The sequence below is a fragment of the Myotis myotis genome, unplaced genomic scaffold, assembly GCF_014108235.1.
Source record: "Myotis myotis isolate mMyoMyo1 unplaced genomic scaffold, mMyoMyo1.p scaffold_m19_p_15, whole genome shotgun sequence".
Classification (NCBI taxonomy): Eukaryota; Metazoa; Chordata; class Mammalia; order Chiroptera; family Vespertilionidae; genus Myotis; species Myotis myotis.
The window spans coordinates 18358619-18378580 of NW_023416319.1; the positions used below are offsets into that span (position 1 = coordinate 18358619).

A 19962-nucleotide genomic window follows, 5' to 3' on the forward strand; every position below is an offset into this window, starting at 1 on the left:
CACGATCTAGAAGCAGCTCCACATACCCTATATCCTGAGATATGGAAGCCAGGGAGATGTAGGGGAGAAGAGTGACTGTTAGGATGCTAGAGCTCATTTAAACCTGTACAGCATGTATGACAGTTCCCGGGGAAAACCCAACTTATATTCTCTTGTACGGAGATTTTATTTTTTTCCATGTTTCCGTTAGAAAATAAGATAGTACTGACCTATATCCTAGGTTTAATAAGATTTCACCATAAAAATATTGGATTACACTTGGAAATAATCCTTATATTGAGAGACTGGGCTTACCCTTCACTCCATTTTATATTATTTTCTTTCTTTTTTTTAAATTTGTTGGGGCTCCATTGGTTAATAAAAAGGCAAGTCTCCTTCTATCACCATTTATCCCCCCTCTACTTTTTTTTTTATCTCTCCCTACCCTCTTTCTCTCTGGTAATCACCATACTGTTGTTGTGTATTATTCTTCTGTTTTATGAATTTATGACTTGCTTGTTCACACAGATTCATTAAGCCAAATGGAAATAACTGTAAAGCCATCTAGTTTAATGCCACTCGATTTGCTGTTCTTGAACACCGAACAGATAGCATGCCTTGCCTGAGACTGAAGAAAGCTTGGAAGGCATTTCCACATTGTAGATCTCTGCCCCGTCTGTTGGTAGCTCTCTCTCAGTATTTATACATTTTTGTAATTAAAACTTGGAACAGGATTATAATTCAGATCAAACTGCTTATTTTGGTGCACAGTTAGAAAAGATACATAAAGTATTATGAGGGCAAATGGAAGTAATAAAAGTAAACCACCTACTAGAAGCTGAAGAAAGCCTGGTTTTATAGAATAGGCTAGAAAAGTAGCCAGAGGGCCATAGAGACAAGCACATTTCGAAACATCACTGTAGTATTGTTATTAAACTAGAGGCCCGGTGCACAAAAATTTGTGCACTCGGGGGGAGGGGGGGGTCCCCTCAGCCCAGCCTGTGCCCTCTCGCAGTCTGGGACCCCTCGGGAGATAATGACCTGCTGGCTTAGGCCTGCTCCTGGGTGGCAGAGGGCAGGCCCAATCCCTAGGTGCAGCCCCTGGTCAGGCTCAGAGCAGGGCTGATTGGGGAGTTGGGGCGCCACCCCCTGTCATGCACAGAGCAGGTGGATCGGGAGGTTGCGATGCCACCCCTAGTCACACTCAGGGTAGGGCCGATTGGGGGGTTGGGGCACCGCCCCCTGTCACACTCAAGGCAGGGTCGATGGGGAGGTTGCGGCGCCACCCCCTGTCACTCACAGAGCAGGGCCCATCAGGGGGGTTGGGGCTCCGTACCCTGTCACGCACAGAGCAGGGCCAATCAGGGGGTTGAGGAGCTCCCCCCTGTCACTCACAGAGTAGGGCCGATAGGGGAGTTGGGGCACCGCCCCCTGTCACACAGAGCAGGGCGGACCAGGGGGTTGGGGCGCCGCACTCTGTCACACACAGAGCCGCAGGGCGATCAGGGGGTTGGGGAGCTCCCTCCTATCAGACACAGAGCAGGGCTGATCAGGGGGTTGGGGCACCTTCCCCTGTCATGAACAGAGCAGGGCGGATAGGGAGGTTGTGGCTCTGCCCCCTGTCACACACAGAGCCGCAGGGCAATCAGGGGGTTTGGGCGCTGCCTCCTGTCACGCTGATCCCGGTTCCAGGAGACCTCGCAGCTCCGCTGATCCCGGTGCTGAGAGGCATATTACCCTTTTACTATATAGGATAGAGGCCTGGTGCACGGGTGGGGGCCGGCTGGTTTGCCCTGAAGGGTGTCCTGGATCAGGGTGGGGGTCCCCACTGGGGTGCCTGGCCAGCCTGGAGGAGGGGCTGATGGCTGTTTGCAGCTGGTCACACCCCCTTCAGGTTGGGGGTCCCCACTGGGGTGCCTGGCCAGTCTGGGTGAGGGGTTGAGGGCTGTTTTTGGGCTGGCGGGAGACTGAAGCTCCCAACCGCTCCTTTTTTTCTTTTTTCTTTTGTTTTATTCTGGTCCAGCTTTAGCTCTGAGACTTGGCTACAGCTCTTAGGCCTCGGCTGCTGAAAGCAGGTATCTGGTTTGTTTGGGTTCTATAATCGAAACACTGTTTCAACTCCAGCTCTGAGATCCCGGCTGGCTGAGCAGGTTTCTGGGGTTTTGTTTAGCTTCTATATTTGTAACAATGTTTCAAACTGCAAGCTCAGAGGCCGGCAGCGGCAGGTGGGGAACGTTGGCGTCCTCCATGACTGAAGCAAGCAAGCCTCATGTTCGCTTCAAGCTGCCTGGCTCCCGGCCGCCATTTTGGCTGGCAGTTAATTTGCATATCACCCTGATTAGCCAATGGGAAGGGTAGCGGAGGTACGGCTAATTACCATGTTTCTCTTTTGTTAGATAGGATATGAAAATATAATGCTGGGAATGGTCATGCAAATATGCAGAAGACATGTAACCTAGAATAGAATGTGGCATTTGATGGAAAGCACTGGCTGGTTTTTCATATGCAGCTATGAGCTGTGTGGTCTCGGGCAAGTCATTTCATTGTTTTGTGCCTATTACCTCATTTGTAAAATGAGAATAATAATAATAATAATAGCTTTCCTCAAGAGACTTGTTCAATATAGTTTCAGGGGTGTGTGTGTGTGTGTGTGTGTGTGTAGAAAATAAAGCGTTTTATTGGTTGATTATAATTTTGTTTTTTAAGCAGTGATAATTTATTTTTAATTAATTATTTTATAAAAAGTGTCTTTGCCCTCTCGATAATTTCACTTCTGCTGTCTAAAGATGAAATAAACCTAGCTGGTGTGGCTCAGTGGTTGATTGTGGACCTTATGAACCAGGCGTTCACTGTTCAAGATCAGATTCTCTCTCATCATTGATATTTCTATCTCTCTCCCTCTCCCTTTCTCTTTCTGATAAAGAAAACATAAAAAAAAAATACCTATATTGTAGTTCACTTAAAAAAAAAAGATGAAATAATAACCTCACAGCTTTAAGCACACCAACAGCACACCCCTCTGGGATTTATGTGTATTTGGGGAGGGTCCAAAATGGTGTTTCAGTTGATCCTAGTTTTAAACTCGCTCTCCTGGCAGCGTCAGAAATTGCAGACTCTTGACTCGTGTTTGCTCTCTGGCTAGCGCCTGGAAGAGGAAGAGGGAAACTAGAGGCTTTGAGGTAGGTTTCCCGAGGTGGAGGCCCTCCCAGCAGGGATTATACTCCAGGCTACTTGCCAAAAGAGGCAGGGCGGAGAATGGACGGAAACCACAGGGAAAGTTTGTCAGTTGCTGCTGAGATTCAGGACCTGAAGTTTGGTGATCCTGGAAGAGTGTTTGTGAGTCAGGCGGGAGCACCCGGACCACAGTGCAGAAAGTTTTACCTTGAGCAAACTTTCCCCAATGGAAGCTGTGTGGGGGCTAAAAGGGGAAGAGGGGGCGGGGCTGGGTGGGCTGGCTGGAGGGATGAGGTAATATGGAAAACCAGGATTTATGATTCCTGCAGGTGGGTTCGGAGCAGAGGAGCAAATTTACAGATTGCTGCCTCTCAGGGTTTGCTAGAGGGATTGTTAAGCAGGCAGTTGTGTTGGGCTTTTCTCATAAGACTAGCAAATTGTCATTTCAACAGCATTTTATTACTCATTCTCTTCAGCATTCTAAAGGGATTAGCTCAGGAAAGAAACCTCAGATTATTAAAAAGTGAAGACAGAATTTGAAATGGATTAACAGGGTAATTGTGAGCTGTTAGTAGTAGAGCATTGTCATTTACAGCAAATGTTCTGTTTTTACTTTATTATTCTTTGTTATGTCAATATTACATATTCACTGTAGAAAAACTAGAAAATGCAGTAAGTGAAAAGAAAGAAAAAATATCAGAATTTCTATCACCTTTAAGACTTTTTCATTTTCAAAAATTTGCATCTCCCCCTTTTTAACAAAATTGATTTCTTTCATAAACTACGTTGTAATCTGCTTTTTTAAAAAAAATCTTCATTGTTGAAAGTATTACATATGTCCCTTCCCCTCCCTCCATTGCCCTCTCCCACTCCCCTCCCCGAAAGCCTTCCCTATTGTCTGTGGGTAACTGCTTTTTAATTAATAACACACAGTGTTCCATATTAATAAATAAAAACCTGTATCTCAGTGGTCATTATCATATTCCATTGCACAGATATGCCATAATTTATTTAACCAGGACCTTTTGGGGAGAAATTTTGGCTGTTTCTGTTTAGGTTGTTTCTACATTTTTTAATACAACAAAGAACATTCCTATATGTACATCTTTGTACACATATCCAATTATTTACATAGAATCAATTCCTAAAAGTAGACTCCTCAGTTAGAAAGCTTACCTTTTCTCTTTTAAGAAGTCGAGACAGTGCTAAAGGTTTTACTTCCTGCCCTTTGGGTGCCAGATTCCTCACGGTTCCCAAGGAGGAGCTGAGCTTTCCTGAGGGGGCTCTCCTGTCCCTGAGTAACATGCTCAGTGGGGAAGTGAGAGAGACCTATCAAAGTACATGATACAAAAAAGGCCTTTCCCTTCATTTCACATCATTTCTGCCATAAATTATCTGGGATACTATTAAATATTTACAGTGATGGCACTTACACAGATTCAATTATGCTAAGGGCTTATTTACATTACACTGAGTGGGGTTTTATAGCTACAGTCATATGAACACACGCAGGTTTGTTTAAATAAATAATGTTCACAGTCTTAATGGTGGGAGAACTGTAGCTCTATGGAGGCCAAGTTGTGCTTTGGAACCATCCTGTTTTATCATTAGCTACCAGGTGGCCACCCACACCCACAAACAAGTAGAAGTCCAGGTCACAACTCCCATGATTTGCCTGGACGCAGAACAGCTATTGGTCGGGAGCCCAGCATGGGCTCAAATCCCAGTCTTCCACTTACTGGTCCAGTTACTGAATTTCTCTTCATCCCTCATCAGTAAAATGGGTTCATTAGTAGGGTTGTGAGAATTAAATAAACTAATATTTGTAAAGTGCCTAGAACAGTGCTTGGTACATGGTAGGTGCCATATAAATATTTTTTTTAAACTAAAATTTAAAGCTGGAAGGATGGAGGGAAGCAACAACACAGGGGCTCACCCCCCAGGAAAGCCTCACAGGTTGATGGTGCAATGTTAGAAGCAGTGGGAACGAAAGGCTCTGCACCAAGAGCTATCCTCGTTCGGATTGCTTAGAATTTCACCAATAGAAATGGATCTTAATTAGGGGCAGTTTGTTTTAAATCACTGGCAATGCAGTAATAAATTCTTGTGAGATCAAAAAGTACTGATGCAGCTCAAGTCCCCATTGGTCCTTCAACCCCAAATCCCAGTTCCCTCCCTGAGGCAAACTGATGAGTTTGGAGTGTTCTCCTTCCAGACCTTTTTCTGTACACTTACGTATCATATCATATGTATGGGGTGGACAGACGTAGGTTTACAGTTGTGAATATGTGAAACAGAGTTTATTCTTGTATTATTACTTTTATTAATTATTGTATTATCTATTTGCATTACAACTGTAAACCTACCTTTGCCCACCCCTATATATATAGAAATATGTAGGGGGTTTTTGCAGGTTTTCTTTTTTTCTTTCTTTCTTTTCCGTTTTCTCTCTCTTTCTGTATCTGTCTCCAAAAATGGCATATTTTTCTGCAACATTTTCCCTCGGTTTCTTTTAAAATCTAAGTGTGAGCTGTGAGTCCCTGTGAATTACTCTGTGCTCTTCCTGCTGCCCTGGGACCAGCCAGAGGAGAGATCTGCATTCTGATGGCTTTAGGATAAGGTTCCTAAAGTAGGGGGTCCGTTGCCTTGGCTGAGTGAGGCTAAGCCTGGCCTGGGAGAGGGGCTGCAGGGAGGTCCGAGTGCAGACCCAATAGACAACTGCTGCCCGCTTTCCAGCTTTGCCTCCTATGCATCCTAAGAGATAGATGGGCCTTCAGAAGTCTTCCCTAAAGAGAGCACCCACCCAGCCACGCTTAGCCAGGGAATTAACAGTAAGAGAGAATATTCTTAGGTTAACAGCTCCTGAGGGGGAATAGTGACTGTTCAGCACGCGGAAAGGAGAGCTAGGAGGGAAAAGGTGCTGAGCCTGAGCAAAGGCAAGGCCCCTCTTCTGCTTCTCAGTCCAGTTAGTGGAGGATTCCAGCTCCATCCTTTAGAACTGGCCCTGCTCTGATAGCCTGGGGGGCTCGGGGCAATTCATATGTAAATCTGGGAAAGCCTTAGGGGATTTAGGGGCTCTAGGAGCATTCCACAGCTCTGGGAAGATTCTTCTGTGCCTGCCTGCTGACACGTTGATGCTCCCGTACCCCCGCCGCGTCACGGAGTCAGACTTTGGGCGCTGAGGTACCTCCCGGGGTTGCTGGAGTCCACACAAAAGAAGGTAGAATAGTCAGCCTCCTTCTCGCTCAAGTGCAGGTTGCGAGCAGGCTGGGAATTCCAAGATTTTCTTTATCAAAGACAGAGCCAACTTTCAGAGCAGGGAAAGAAGTGAGTAGCTTTTCTCTTTAACTCTAGTGCGGTTGGGAGAGCTGTGGGAGGCTGTGGGGTAGCCAATCCCTTCCTAACACTGAGGAATGAGCCTGGGGACAAAGGACTGACCTGAGAAGGTGGGGTATCTTGAGAAGGAGGGGAGTTGGGACTGGGAGGGAGTGCACAGGGGGCTGGAAAGGGGAACAAAAGACAGAAACCGTCACGAATTGTTCTATCACCACAAGGGAATTTGTGCGGTCCACCCCAGCCCTCAGCGGCAAGGCCACCCCAGGAAGAAAGGGGCACTGGACTGCACGTTTTACTGATTGGCTGATGCTGGCCACAGCTTCCTCCTGTGCTTCCTCGACCCCAGGTTTCATTGTTCTTAAAGAAAAGTGAAGTTTAAGGTTCTGAACAGAGCATTTCCACTTGGTGCGTTTTACCTTCACCTGGTGCAGTCGGTGTTCTCTGGCCCATCGTGGGAAAAGGGCTGATTTGGTGTTGAGTTATTACCTTGTTCCGTTCCCTCAACAATTCTACAAAGCGGGTACTATTATCCTCACCTCACAGAGGAGGGAACTGTGGCCCCGAGGTAAAAACGGGCTTTCCCAGGGCCTCCCCCGCTGAAGAGTGCGAAGTGCAAGGTTCAAAGCCTCCCGTCTCCACCGCAGTTGGCGGAGGCTGGCTGCTCTCTCGCACTTGATTGCCCTGGATACTAAAATTGTACTTTAAGCTTTTTTCTTAGCATATAGTTGGAATAATGGGAAAACAGTCTTTTAAATTTGGAGTCTTTTCAAGCCAGATATTTCTAGTTTGACCTAATCTTTAAGAATTAATTAGCCTGTGTGGAGCCTGCAGGCCATCTGCGTCTTCAGAAACATCTAGGATTTTGTTAAGATTGCAGATACCTGGGTCCCACCCAGATTTGCTGAATCAGAATCTCACGAGTGGTGCCCAGGAAACTGCAATTTAACAAAAACATCCCACAGGAGGTGTTAATCACGCTAAGGTGTGTCCGGTTTTGTTTTTTAAAAGCTGTACAAGAGTTTATAAATTCACCTGCAAATAAAGACATGCGGGTAGTTTAAAAGAAGTGTTAACATTTCTTTTTCTTTCTTTTGATACAAATAAAAATCTGGTTGAGTCTCCATGTAAGTTGTTGGCTTCTGACTGATGAGTACTTGCTGGTGTTTCATGCTTTCAACTACTCTAATTTGTAGAACTTTGATTTCTGGGAGATAATAGTTCCCAGGGATTTTTTAAGATCTGAAGCAAATAAGTTCCTGGCCTTTTCTAGTTGAGGTACCAGGCTAGGGAGGCAAAATGGTGCAGAATTAAGAACATAGCATTTGGATTTAAATATATTTAGATTCAAATTCCAGACTGCTTACTCACTACAGAACCTGGGACAAGTAGGTCAGCTTCTCAAAGCCGAGGTTTTCTTATCTATTAAATGGGAGTACTAATACTACTTCAGTGTATTGGTGTGAATATTAAATGAGTTCAGGAACATAGTATGTAAAGCACATGGCACATGGTAGGAATTCAATAAATGTTCTTCCTGTCCAATCCTGTATAAATACGAGTTTCTTTTACAAATACTGAATCATTATGTTGTACACCTGAAATGAACACAATGTTTTATGTCATTATACCTCAGAAAAATTATATTAAAAAAATTATTTTTTCTTCTCAACTTGCCACTTATGAAACTACTAGAGGCCTGGTGCACAAAATTCATGCACGGGTAGGGTCCCTAGGCCTGGCCAGCGATCAGGGCCAATTGGGGACTTCTGGCTGCCAGCCAGGGCCTTCCTTTGTTCCATGCCACCCCCTGGTGATCAGCGCACGTCATAGCAAGTGACCGAACTCCCGGTCTCTCGGTCAAACTCCCGAGGGGACACTTTGCATATTAGCCTTTTATATATATAGATATTTGGGACTGAGATTCTGTTGCTTTAAAATCGCCAAAAAAAATTAAAACAAGCCTATTGAAAATAAATTTTTAGAAAGATATATTTTTTATTGATTTCAGAGAGGAAGGGAGAGAGAAAGATAGAAACATCAATGATGAGAGAGAATCATTGATCACCTGCCTCCTGCATGCATCCCCCCCCGCCCCGGGGATTGAGCCCACAATCCTGGCATGTGCCCTGGCTGGAATCTTAACTGTGACTTTCTCATTCATAGATCAATGCTCAACCACTGAGCAACACCACTGGGCTGAAAATAAATTTTATATACATTACAATTAATTTAGAACTATAGTTTAGCACTCTGGTGAAATAAGACATGTTTTAAATTTTGTCACACCTGAAATGAACACAATGTTTTATGGCATTTAAATTTAAATTCTACCAAATATAAGTTCAAGAAAAGTATTTTATCTTTCTAATCTTTATTTTGAATAATATCAGATTTACAGAAAATTGCAAAGAACAGTACAAAGAACCTGTATATTCTTTATTCAAATATATATATTCTTTATTCAAATCCACCAGTGTTTAACATTTTTCCATGTTTATTCTTTATTCACATCCACCAGTGTTTAACATTTTGCTATGTTTTTGTTTTCATTTTCTCTCCATGTGTGGACACACACACACACACACACACACACAGGTTTTTTTCACTGAACTATTTGAGAGTAGGTTGCATACCAGTATGCCATGTCCCTTACTAATAGCTTCAGTGTTTATTTTGTGTGAACATGGATATTCTCATACATGACCACATAGATTTGCCATTTCAGGACATCTTGAATTGATTTAATAAACTGTAATCTATAGTTTATATTACAATTTCAACAATTGACCTCTAATGTCCTTTGTAGCAATTTCCCCCCCACCCAGGGCGGGATCCAGTTCGGAACCACACATTACATCTGTTTGTCATCTCTTCAGTCGTCTTGGTTGTGAATGATCCCTCAGGCCTCCTTTGTCTTTCCTCATGTGACATTTAGAAGAGTACAAATCCTCAGTTTGGGTTTGTCTGATGTGTCCTCAAGGTTCCTTTCAGATTATGCATTTTTAACTGGGATGCTTCATCAGGGACATAGTGTTGTTTCCAGATATGACATATGCAAATCTATGATGTCTATTTGTCCCTTATTAGTGATTTGAATTTTGATTTTATTATTCATTTCTCCACCATATAGTCACTATTTTTCATTTTTGTAATTAGTAAGTAATTTTTAATAACTTATTCGAAACTATGCAAATACCCTGAGCATCTTCAAACCCTACCATTATTTTTTTCTACCATAGAGCTTTCTCATTGGGTTTCTCTCTCATTTATGTACTTACATACTGTCAATATGAACTCATAGATTCTTATTTTATTCAATGGATTTTAATCCAGTGCTGTGTTTATTTATTTTGATACTCAAATTGTACCAGTTTGGCCAGTGGGAGCCCCTTTGGACATGCACCCCTTATTTTCCTGAGCACTTCCTTACTTTCTACCATAAGATGTTTCAGGCTCATTTATACCTTCCCTGCCCCAACCCTGGGCTTAGTCATTTCTCCATAGAACTCTGGTTCCTTTGAATGCAGAATGGATTTTAGAAATCAGAATCTGGGCTGCACTTTTTCAACATAGGAATTCCTAAATTCTTAGAGAAGAGACAGTGGGGAAGAATTTTGGAGACTAAAATCTGTTGTGAAAGCCTAGTTTTCATAAGTAGTTTAAACACTTGTGTTTTGTAACTTAAGGCTGGGGAAAATTTTTTGTAATTATATTGAGACTTACTAATATATTTACTTACCACATCTGTTGTTGTTTTAAGTTGATCTAAAGAAATTTGAAATACACAGCAGAGATTGCTTCCCTGTGGAAATTTTTAAATTGTTTATTTTAGTATTTAATGTTCATTTTAATGAACAAATGTCCTCTCATATAAATAATTCTCATCATGCGTTTCTAAGTAACAGGTAAATGAAAAAGCTACAAGATCATATTGGTTTTCATTTTTAGATCATGCAGTGTGGGTCTGTAAAGATTCATTTAACTAAAAATACCATTAAAGAACTTCATGTTTGCAGTACATTTGTATCTTCTAGGACACTTGAAGTAACAAAACTTGCTTGTGAGAATATTTTGATAAGGAGAATCTAAATAATTTTTGCATATTTCATCATATATTAATCTTAATCCATCATCACATGACTGGAATATAGTGGGTCCTGCAGTCACCCTGATCTCAGCTGAATCATTTCTGTCTAATTCTTGTCTTGCCCTTATTTGGCATTATTATGTTCCCCATAACATTGTTTTTAATGTGCATATCAATGTTTTTAACCTCCAGCTGGGTACTTCTGCTGCTGGGATCATGGGATGGATTTTATACCTAATTAAATGAAAGCAGTTCTTCATGTGAACAGCAGCTCTTCCAACCTCTGTGCCAAGGAAGTTGTGGACACTGATTTGTCCTCATAAAATGCGCCAACTACTCTTTTTTTAAGGGCAGATTCTAAAAATGGTATCACACAGATGGGAGAGGTTCTCTCTGCAGGAATGGCCTCCTAAGCTCTTCATCTGTTCATGATCAGAACTGACGTGTGGGACCAGATGTCCTGATTGTTGACAACTGTGAGGCCTTTGGTTCCCGAGGACTGTGTTCATTTCTAATGAAGTTGAAGAGTCCTGCTTTAGCACACAGAGAGATGCTGACCAGTTCTCTTTTCCCTTCTAGAAATGACGCTCCTCTCCTCCCAGTCTTCATCTCCGGTGGCTGCTTCTGGATCTGTGTCCACTGAAAACCCAGAGCAGAGGATGCTGGAGAAGAGAGCCAAGGTGGTAGAAGAACTTCATCAGACGGAACGAGACTACGTTCGGGATCTGGAAATGTGTATTGAGCGGATCATGGTCCCCCTGCAGCAGGCACAGGTGGGAACTGTGGGAGCAAGGTAGCTTTACCTTGAATAGGGTTCTCCACACCTAAAGTGTCAGAATACGGGAGCTTTCACCACAGAGATTTATTGGGTTGGAAGTAAAGGCTGTGGCTGCTACTCTTAATTCAAGGGTCCCAACATACATGTGTCAACTTAAGCCATCAGTATCCTGTCACTTATCAAGTCCACTGTTAACTAATCGGACTTACTGCAATAACACCCAGGACATTTCTGTTTATTTGGCTCCTGGAAACAGTACCAGGGAGTCTGGACTGTCACTTTCCTGGAAAGGTTGTATAATAACATAATGAAGTCTGGAGATGATTGGGTTCCTGGCTCTATCACCTGATTTGATTGTACAAGGTTTATTCAGGAAACTCTCTGTCATGTGCATATCATGTTAGGTACTTTTCTAGGTGCTGGAGACAGAAAAAGAGGTTCACAGTTTCTGGGGATTTATAGTCCTTGTTACTTGACCACCTGGACTGGGTTTTGTTTTTTGTTTTTTAATTAGATTTGTTTTATTTTATTTTATTTTATTTATTTTTCTTATATTTTATTGATTTTTCTTTCTTTTTTTTTTAAAAAAAATATATTTTATTGATATTTTACAGAGAGGAAGGGAGAGAGATAGAGAGTTAGAAACATCGATGAGAGAGAAACATCGACCAGCTGCCTCCTGCACACTCCCCACTAAGGATGTGCCCACAACCAAGGTACATGCCCTTGACTGGAATCAAACCTGGGACGCCTGAGTCCACAGGCCGATGCTCTATCTGCTGAGCCAAACCGGTTAGGGCTGGACTGGGTTTGAGTTTGTCTTCCTGGAGCAGTCACCTCCAAGAACTTCTATAGCAGCGGTTCTTAACCTGTGGGTCGCGACCCCTTTGGCGGTCGAACGACCCTTTCACAGGGGTCACCTAAGACCATCCTGCATATCAGATATTTACATTACGATTCATAACAGTAGCAACATTACAGTTATGAAGTAGCAACGAAAATAATTTTATGGTTGGGGTTCACCACAACATAAGGAGCTGTATTTAAAGGGCCAGAAGGTTGAGAACCACTGTTCTATAGGAAGTAGGCAGTGCCATCAGGCTTTGGGTACCAGGTGGGAATGTGAATCCCAGTATAATTATAGACCAAATTGTTTCCACAGTCATTTTACTATGGTAGTGGGGGAGGAAGACGGGGAGAATAGTTGAATCAAGGACTAAGGGTAACACTAAAGCTAATGTTGGATGTTTCTGTTCTGGAAACTTTGTGAGAGTGAGTGAAAATGACCTTTAACAGTTTTTTAAAAGTATGTTTTTATTGATTTGAGAGAGAGAGAGAGAAGAAGAAGGGAGAGGGAGAGGGAGATAGAAACATCAATGAGAGAGAAACATTGATTGGCTGCCTCCTGCACGCCCTCCTTCTCCCCCCTGCGCCCCTCCCCTTCATTGGGATAGAGCTCAAAACCCTGACATGTGCCCTGACCGGGAATCAAACCAGTGACCTTTTGGTTCATGGGTTGACACTCAACCACTGAGCCACACTGGCCTGACTGACCTTGAACAATTTTTGTATCATACTTGAAGAGGTGTTTCTAATGTGAATGATATGCTATTAATTTCATTCTTTTGTGTTAATCTTTATGTTTGTTTCCCTTTCTCAGATACCAAACATTGATTTTGAGGGACTTTTTGGAAATATGCAGATGGTGATAAAGGTCTCAAAACAATTATTGGCCGATCTGGAAATCAGCGATGCTGTAGGTATGAGCTCCAGAAGCAACTTTTTTTTTTTTTTTTTTTTCAACTTCATGGGTAGAAGGCAGGAGGAGAAGGGCCTTGCTAAGAAACGAAGTTTTAATTACTTAGTTCAGAGGTTGTTTGGCCCTCAGCTTCTCCTTTTATCTGCAGCCTACTTTGAAGTGATACCGGATCTTAGCAATAGAATAAATTTTAGCTATTACTGACTGGGATGTTTTTTAGACTGATGGTTGCAACCTGATAGTGGATCATGAGGTCAATTTAGTGGGTTGCACGAATAAAATAGAAAATATCAGAATGTATTTTTCTCCTAATTTATTTTACTATCCGTATAATATGACAACAGTGAAACAGGAAATTAAAACAAAATATCCATAACCTCACCCCTATAAGATATCAACTATGTTTATTTTTCCTTCTTCCCTTCCACTTCTTTTCCCAAGACGAGCAGGAATTGGGTAGCAGAGTGTGGTGTGCTGAAGGTACACAGAGGATAGTGCAGGAGAGGGCCTCGGAATGGAATAGTTCAGGACCTTGGCAGGAGTGTTAGCTGTACAGGTGAGGGACAGCCTGCAGTGGCCATATGCATGAGGTGGAGCGGGACTATATGAGAGCACCATGCTGGGGGCTTCAGTCTTGGTCAACCAGAAGGCCAGGCAGTACATTCACTGGGGAATTAATAAAGGATTAGATTTGGAACATCTGACAAGGGGACAGTTCTGAGAAGTCAGAGAAAGAGAAATTAAAGCTTTGTTGAGCCACTAGCAAATGGCAGATTGACATGAATTGCATAAGTAAATTTTTATTTTGGTTAAATTTGATTTATTTTAACATATTAAATTTAACTTATTTTAATTACATTCACATGGCACACAGTCAGAAAGGTACAAAGAACTAATGAAAAGTATCCTACCCGTCCCCCAGTACTCAGCTCTTTTCAAACCGAAGCAACCAGTGCTACTAGTTGTCTTACATCTCCTTCCAGAGATACTTTATTATATATCAGCAATTACATATATATTTTTCTACCTTGGTTCACCATCCATGTTTTTAAAAATTATACCAGTGGCAGCATACAATTCAAACTGCCTTATACTAAGTCTTTTTCCCTCTCAACACCGTACCTTCCAAGCAGTCTTAATGACTAGGAAAGAGGGGTAACTCAGCAAAAATCAAGGTAATCTAGGGTGCTGAAGAAAGCAGCACCGAATTAATTTGCTAATCCTGATTGGAGAAGGATTCCAGTACAACCAGGGCAGCATCTAGCGGGAAAGGAAAGAATGATAAGTGTTCAGGGCTTGGATGAGTTAGAAGATGAGGAGGCTGAGAAAGACGAAAGTATCAGGAGACTGTGTATATATTAATATATAAAGGGACTGGCTTTTAAAGTATTTTAAATATGTCCTACAGAAAGAAATACTTAACATAAGGCCCCAGGATATGTGTACTAGTATGTGTGTGTATGCCTGTGCTTGCTTTTACTATGTCCAATGTTATCTGATATTTTCTTCTCTTTTTTCCCAAGTGAGTGCTGATCATTACCTGTGAAGTCAATTTCATGATCCACTTATGGGTTGAGACCCACAGTTTGAACGACTCTGGAAATTGAGGTGTAGCTTTGCTGGCTTGTAGTTGGTGTAAAATAGTCTCTATGAGGAAGGTTGAAGAACAGTGAATGGAGAAATGCGAATAATCATCCGCATGATAGGGAAGATTCTAGGGCTGCTGGAAGGGATTGGATATACAAAGGAATAATGTAAGAGAAGAAGGCAGGCAAATATCAGATGGTAAAACTAGATGAAGACATAGGTGGCTCAGGGATTTCAGAGTGGCCATGGGGTTTCAGAGTGGCCCTGAAGGTCAAGAAGGTAGCCAGCCCCACCCCCGCTACTGTGCCTGTTGAGTTGCAGGATTAGACAGAAGCAAAGCTGCCAGTGAGACAGGGCAGCTGGGTGTGATGCTTATGAGCAAATCAAGTTTCTTTCACAGAAAGGAGCTATAATTAAGGGAATACATTTAATTTAAATAAGAACCGATCTGCACAGGACTAGGGAATTCCATAGGACACAACATAGGGGGAACAGAGGTGACATTGTAGGGCAAGGGCTGGGGGTCCCTGAGCAACTGGTAGAAATAGTTACAGGGGAAGCAGTGAGTAGGGTCGTATTCTGAGAGAGGAGCGCTGTTTGGGGAGAGCAGTACAGGCTGAAGAGGAAGGACAAGTGTGCTGAGTGAAGGAAAGAAGGGCGAGAGGAAGAGTGGTCGGGATTGGCAGTCAGGCAGCAGCTCTAAATGAAATAGGAGCTATTCCTCTCCTAATTGGCTGTAGACCAGGGCTCTGTGGCTATATTTCAAGGAGTCCATGAACTTGGATCAAAAAATAATTACATCTTTATGTTCAGTAATTTTGAACTGAAATGTAGCATTTTTTTAAGGTATGCCTATAGGGCACAAACCACATACTGTTAGCAGGACCTGTGACTTCATCACCAACTGAAGTCGCATGTTTGTATCACATTAGATTGTTGCAAATATCATGCCAAAACCGGTTTAGCTCAGTGGATTGTTGCAAATATCAGCCAGAAGCAACTGAGATTACCAGTTTCTTATGTCACTCATCATACTTTGAAATTATGGTGATTACTATTATAGTCAATGCTATGTTTTACTATTTAATGCTTCATAAAAAGTACATGTTATTGTGTCATATGTTTAGGGTTTTTATATTACAAACTAGAGGCCCGGTGCACAAAATTCATGCATGGGTAGGGTTCCTAGGCCTGGAGGGCGATCAGGGCCAATCTGTGGGGCAACTGCTGGGCTGATTGGAGTGGGGGGGCCACTGTCACCCACCTTGGCCGGCCTGGAGCTGCCCACTTGCTGGCCCCATCCCCCACCCCCCAACCCCTGCCATGGCCAGTCCCCTCCCTCTGCAGGGCAGCCAGCGGGGCGATGGGGGGGGAGTGGCCACTGGCACCTGCCTTGGCTGGCCTGGGGCCTGCAGGCTGGGGACAGCTCTTGCGTTGAGTGTCTGCCCCCTGGTGGTCAGTGCACATCATAGTGACAGGTTGTTCTGCCTGTCGTTCAGCCATTCGGTCGATTTGCATATTATGGTTTTATTATTATAGATGTTTTAATATAATGAATTTCATTTAAAGTCCTGTGTATTCAATTTATGCACAGAGAGGAGATTGGAAACTGCTGCTGTAATAGGATCTCTTCATCCCTATAGAGATTTTCCTGGGGCTTAGAGAGTATGATCCTTACTGGGTCTAACCACATACTTATAAGGCAGGTACTTGCAAGCCCCTTACTCTGCCTGACTGAAAAGGGGCTGGAGACTGTCTCAGGACCAGCTGAGTGTGTGTGTGTGTGTGTGTGTGTGTACTGAAAAGTAAATACATGGATAACATGTCTTAAATTTTGCTTTAAATAAGAGTATTTTAAGCTATTACATGGAAATTTCTTATTAATTTGATGGGTAGTCTTACTATCATTTCTTGTGGTAGGGTTTAACTGACATTAAAGTTTGCCTATACACCTTACATTTAGGATACTGAGAAGAAATTTACTAAAAACACTGTATGTGTATATTTTAAAGGACCCGTGTTTCTTGATCACCGGGATGAGCTTGAGGGAACATACAAGGCTTACTGCCAGAACCACGATGAGGCCACCTCACTGCTGGAAATCTATGAGAAGGATGAGCGGATCCAGAAGCATCTTCAGGACTCCGTGGCAGAGCTTAAGTAGGAGTTTTGACCACTTCACTTCTATCATAGCTCTTTAGTTCTGCCTTTTGATCATCACTCCCATGTATATGTCTATACTGCTTATGATATCCATTGTCCATCTTGTTTTAAACGTAAATGATACATTATTATAGGTTCTATTAGGTAACTTGCCTTTTTCCATCATATATCATGGAAATCATAAGTGGCATCCTGCTTGTACTTTTATCCATTTCAGGCACTTTTATCTATACACTAGAGGCCCGGTGCACAAAATTCATGCACTGGGGGGAGGAGGAGGGGGGGTTTGTCCCTCAGCCCAGCCTGCACTCTCTCCAATCTGGGACCCCTTGGGGGATGTCTGACTGCCGGTTTAGGCCCGATCCCCCCCCCACACACACCACCACCCCACTGATCTTTAGAGAGAGTGGAAGGGAGGAAGGGAGGGGAGGGAGAGAGAGAGAGAGAAACATCAATATGAGAGAGACACATCAATCAGTTGCCTCCTACACATGCCCCAACCCAGGCTGAATTGGGCCTACAACCCAGGTACCTCCCCTTGACTGGGAATCGAACCTGGACCCTTTGGTCCTTGGGCCAACACTCTAAACACGAGACCAAACTGGCCAGGGCAAATTCAGTTAATCTTGATCATCAGGTGAGATTTTCCTGGTCTTAGGGAGGCATGTTAATGTATATATCTAAGTAGATCAAAGTGAAATTAGGGGCTTACTAACTTTTTTAAATAGACTAGGTATGCTACCATAGATATTCATAATTTCTCTTTTATCCCATGTGATTTTTGTTTGCTCAACTAATAGGTGTTAACATTGAATTGATATGTTCTGAGAAAAATATGAAAATCAGCATTATCTCTAATCAGCTGTCTGATTTCTTTTCATGCTCACTGCCCTATAGGAGCCTGTACAGCGAATGGTAAGTTCCCTCGCCACTTGCACAAATTCATTTTTAAATTTTCTTCCTTTATAGACAGAAACCTAGAAGTAGATTTACCTTGTTATATTTTTCTCCATAGCACTTACCACCCAATGACACTTTATAGGATATTTGTTTATTGCCAGTCTCATTCCATCAGGGCAGGGACTTTTTATGGTCACTACGAAATCCCCAGCACCTGCAATAGTGCCTGGTATATATTTATTAGGTGTCCAGGAAACATGAATGGATGAAAGTAGAAAGTAGGAAGAAAGAACAGAGCTCTGCTTAGGAATCAAGGATACTCCCTGTGGGTCCTGTATTATTTATTGACAGCTGACTAAAGGCTCTGTTTTCCTTCTTATAGGGGATGCACAAATTATATCAACCTGGGCTCCTTCCTCATCAAACCAGTGCAGAGAGTAATGCGTTACCCACTGCTGCTAATGGAGTTGCTGAATTCCACCCCAGAATCCCACCCAGATAAAGTGCCTTTAACCAATGCAGTCCTTGCAGTCAAGGAAATCAACGTTAACATTAATGAATACAAACGTCGGAAGGATCTGGGTAAGAACAGCATAGTTGCTACAAAGGAGCTATGCCTTTGAGAATGTTCTTCTTCTCAAAAGAATTATTCCACCAGAGGTGGACGAAGCAGATGGTAGTCTATAGGGTTGTGATGTAGGAACAGTAGTGGAATTTTGGGGAAGTGTGATCTGAAGAAAGAGAGCAGTAATAATGCAAGCACAGCCATGGCCTATTGGAAATCAACATCTCTGATAAAGCTTATAGCAGCACAAGTCTTTGCCAAGAGGTATGAAGACTGATTAGAAAATGGCTGCTCCAGAGTTCCTCCAAGCATGAGTGACTGCCTTCTCAACTCATTGACGGCAATCCTTTTCAGTCTGTGCTTACATTTGTTTGCTCTGCACGTCTGGTTAGGTGTTTTACTGTCTCTATTTAAGTTAGGACTCTCAGTCTTCTTCCAGAAAAGCCCCATGTGCCCCCATCTCTGGGTCCCGTCAGTCCTGGCTACGCTCAGAAACCTGCCTCTCTCGTCTGAGTTCCCCTTCCTCCCCCACAACACTGCACAGTCAATTACCAAACCACCCACTCCTTCTTCCTTTATAGTGTAGAATGAATTAAACCATTTATTTTCTTTCTTTTTCTTTTCTTTTTTTTTTTTTTTTTTTTTTTTTTTTTTTATCAAATGTCTTGTTAAGACTCTAATTTGAACATTCGAGTAGTATGGTGACCATGCTGAACTGACACATTATTGATATCCTCAAAGAATGTATAATGTAGTGTAACCTCTTTTCCTGTTCTCCACTCTTCTCCCACTTTACCTAAACCGTCTCCTCTGCCTCCTACTTCAGTCATGCTGCTTGTGGCTGTAAAAGCTTTCTGGCCACGTAGCCATCATGGTTCATATCTCCTGGTGTAATGTCCTCTTCATCTTTCATGGTGATAAGTGTGTCTTTTTGCTGCCCCTACCCTTCCCCTTATGACCCTGCTACTGTGAGCTCCAGTCTTTTCTGCAGATTGTGCCTAATGTTTGACACAGTGATTAAAAATAAATAACTCCTGTATAGCATTTTACTGTATGAGATAATGGGATATAAATATCTCATTCGTATATGTATGAGACCATTTAAGTTGGTCTTATAAGGCACATACTGTTACTTTCTACATCTTATTGGAGAGGAATGAGTCTCAGAGAAGTTAAGTGACTTGTGTAAGAACAGACTTTGATGAAATGACAGACCCTTGCATTGAACTCTGATGTTTCCATGAGTTCAAATCTTTAGGCTCTTTTCCTTAAACCTGCTACCTCTCCCCCTTGTCGCTAACCTTCTCAAGCCTGTGCAGTGTCTCTCTGCCCTTGAGTATTCTCTCTGTCCATAAATGGTGATTTCGATTAATAATTTGTCTGTACTCATTCTAAGCTCACTGAAATCGAGCACTAGCTCTAGTTTGGGTTGATAGTCTTGCTTTGTAGCTTATTTTATAGTCTATTTATGCTCAGGAAAGAGCTTTCTAACTCACCAGTTTGACTCGCTCCCTAGTCCTCAAGTACCGGAAGGGCGATGAAGATAGCCTCATGGAGAAAATTTCTAAACTGAACATCCACTCCATCATCAAGAAATCCAACCGCGTCAGCAGCCACCTAAAGCACCTCACTGG

General features: G+C 42.6%; 1 protein-coding gene across 13 annotated transcripts in view; it reads left to right on the plus strand.

The window, feature by feature from the left end:
- LOC118669864 (dynamin binding protein) overlaps nucleotides 1–19962 on the plus strand; it is a 96282-nt gene that overhangs the window by 59667 nt on the left and 16653 nt on the right. For 9 of the 13 annotated variants that reach the window (XM_036336359.1, XM_036336360.1, XM_036336356.1 and 6 more), the window contains 6 exons: nucleotides 11156–11349; nucleotides 13015–13110; nucleotides 16713–16860; nucleotides 17664–17778; nucleotides 18146–18345; nucleotides 19845–19962. The exon at nucleotides 19845–19962 is cut by the window's right edge and continues 13 nt beyond it. In XM_036336359.1, coding sequence (XP_036192252.1) covers nucleotides 11156–11349; nucleotides 13015–13110; nucleotides 16713–16860; nucleotides 17664–17778; nucleotides 18146–18345; nucleotides 19845–19962 — 871 coding nt within the window. Of the gene's footprint in view, nucleotides 1–11155; nucleotides 11350–13014; nucleotides 13115–16663; nucleotides 16861–17663; nucleotides 17779–18145; nucleotides 18346–19844 lie in introns of all 13 variants that reach the window. The other 4 variants (XM_036336367.1, XM_036336369.1, XM_036336366.1 and 1 more) reach the window with 3 other exon arrangements.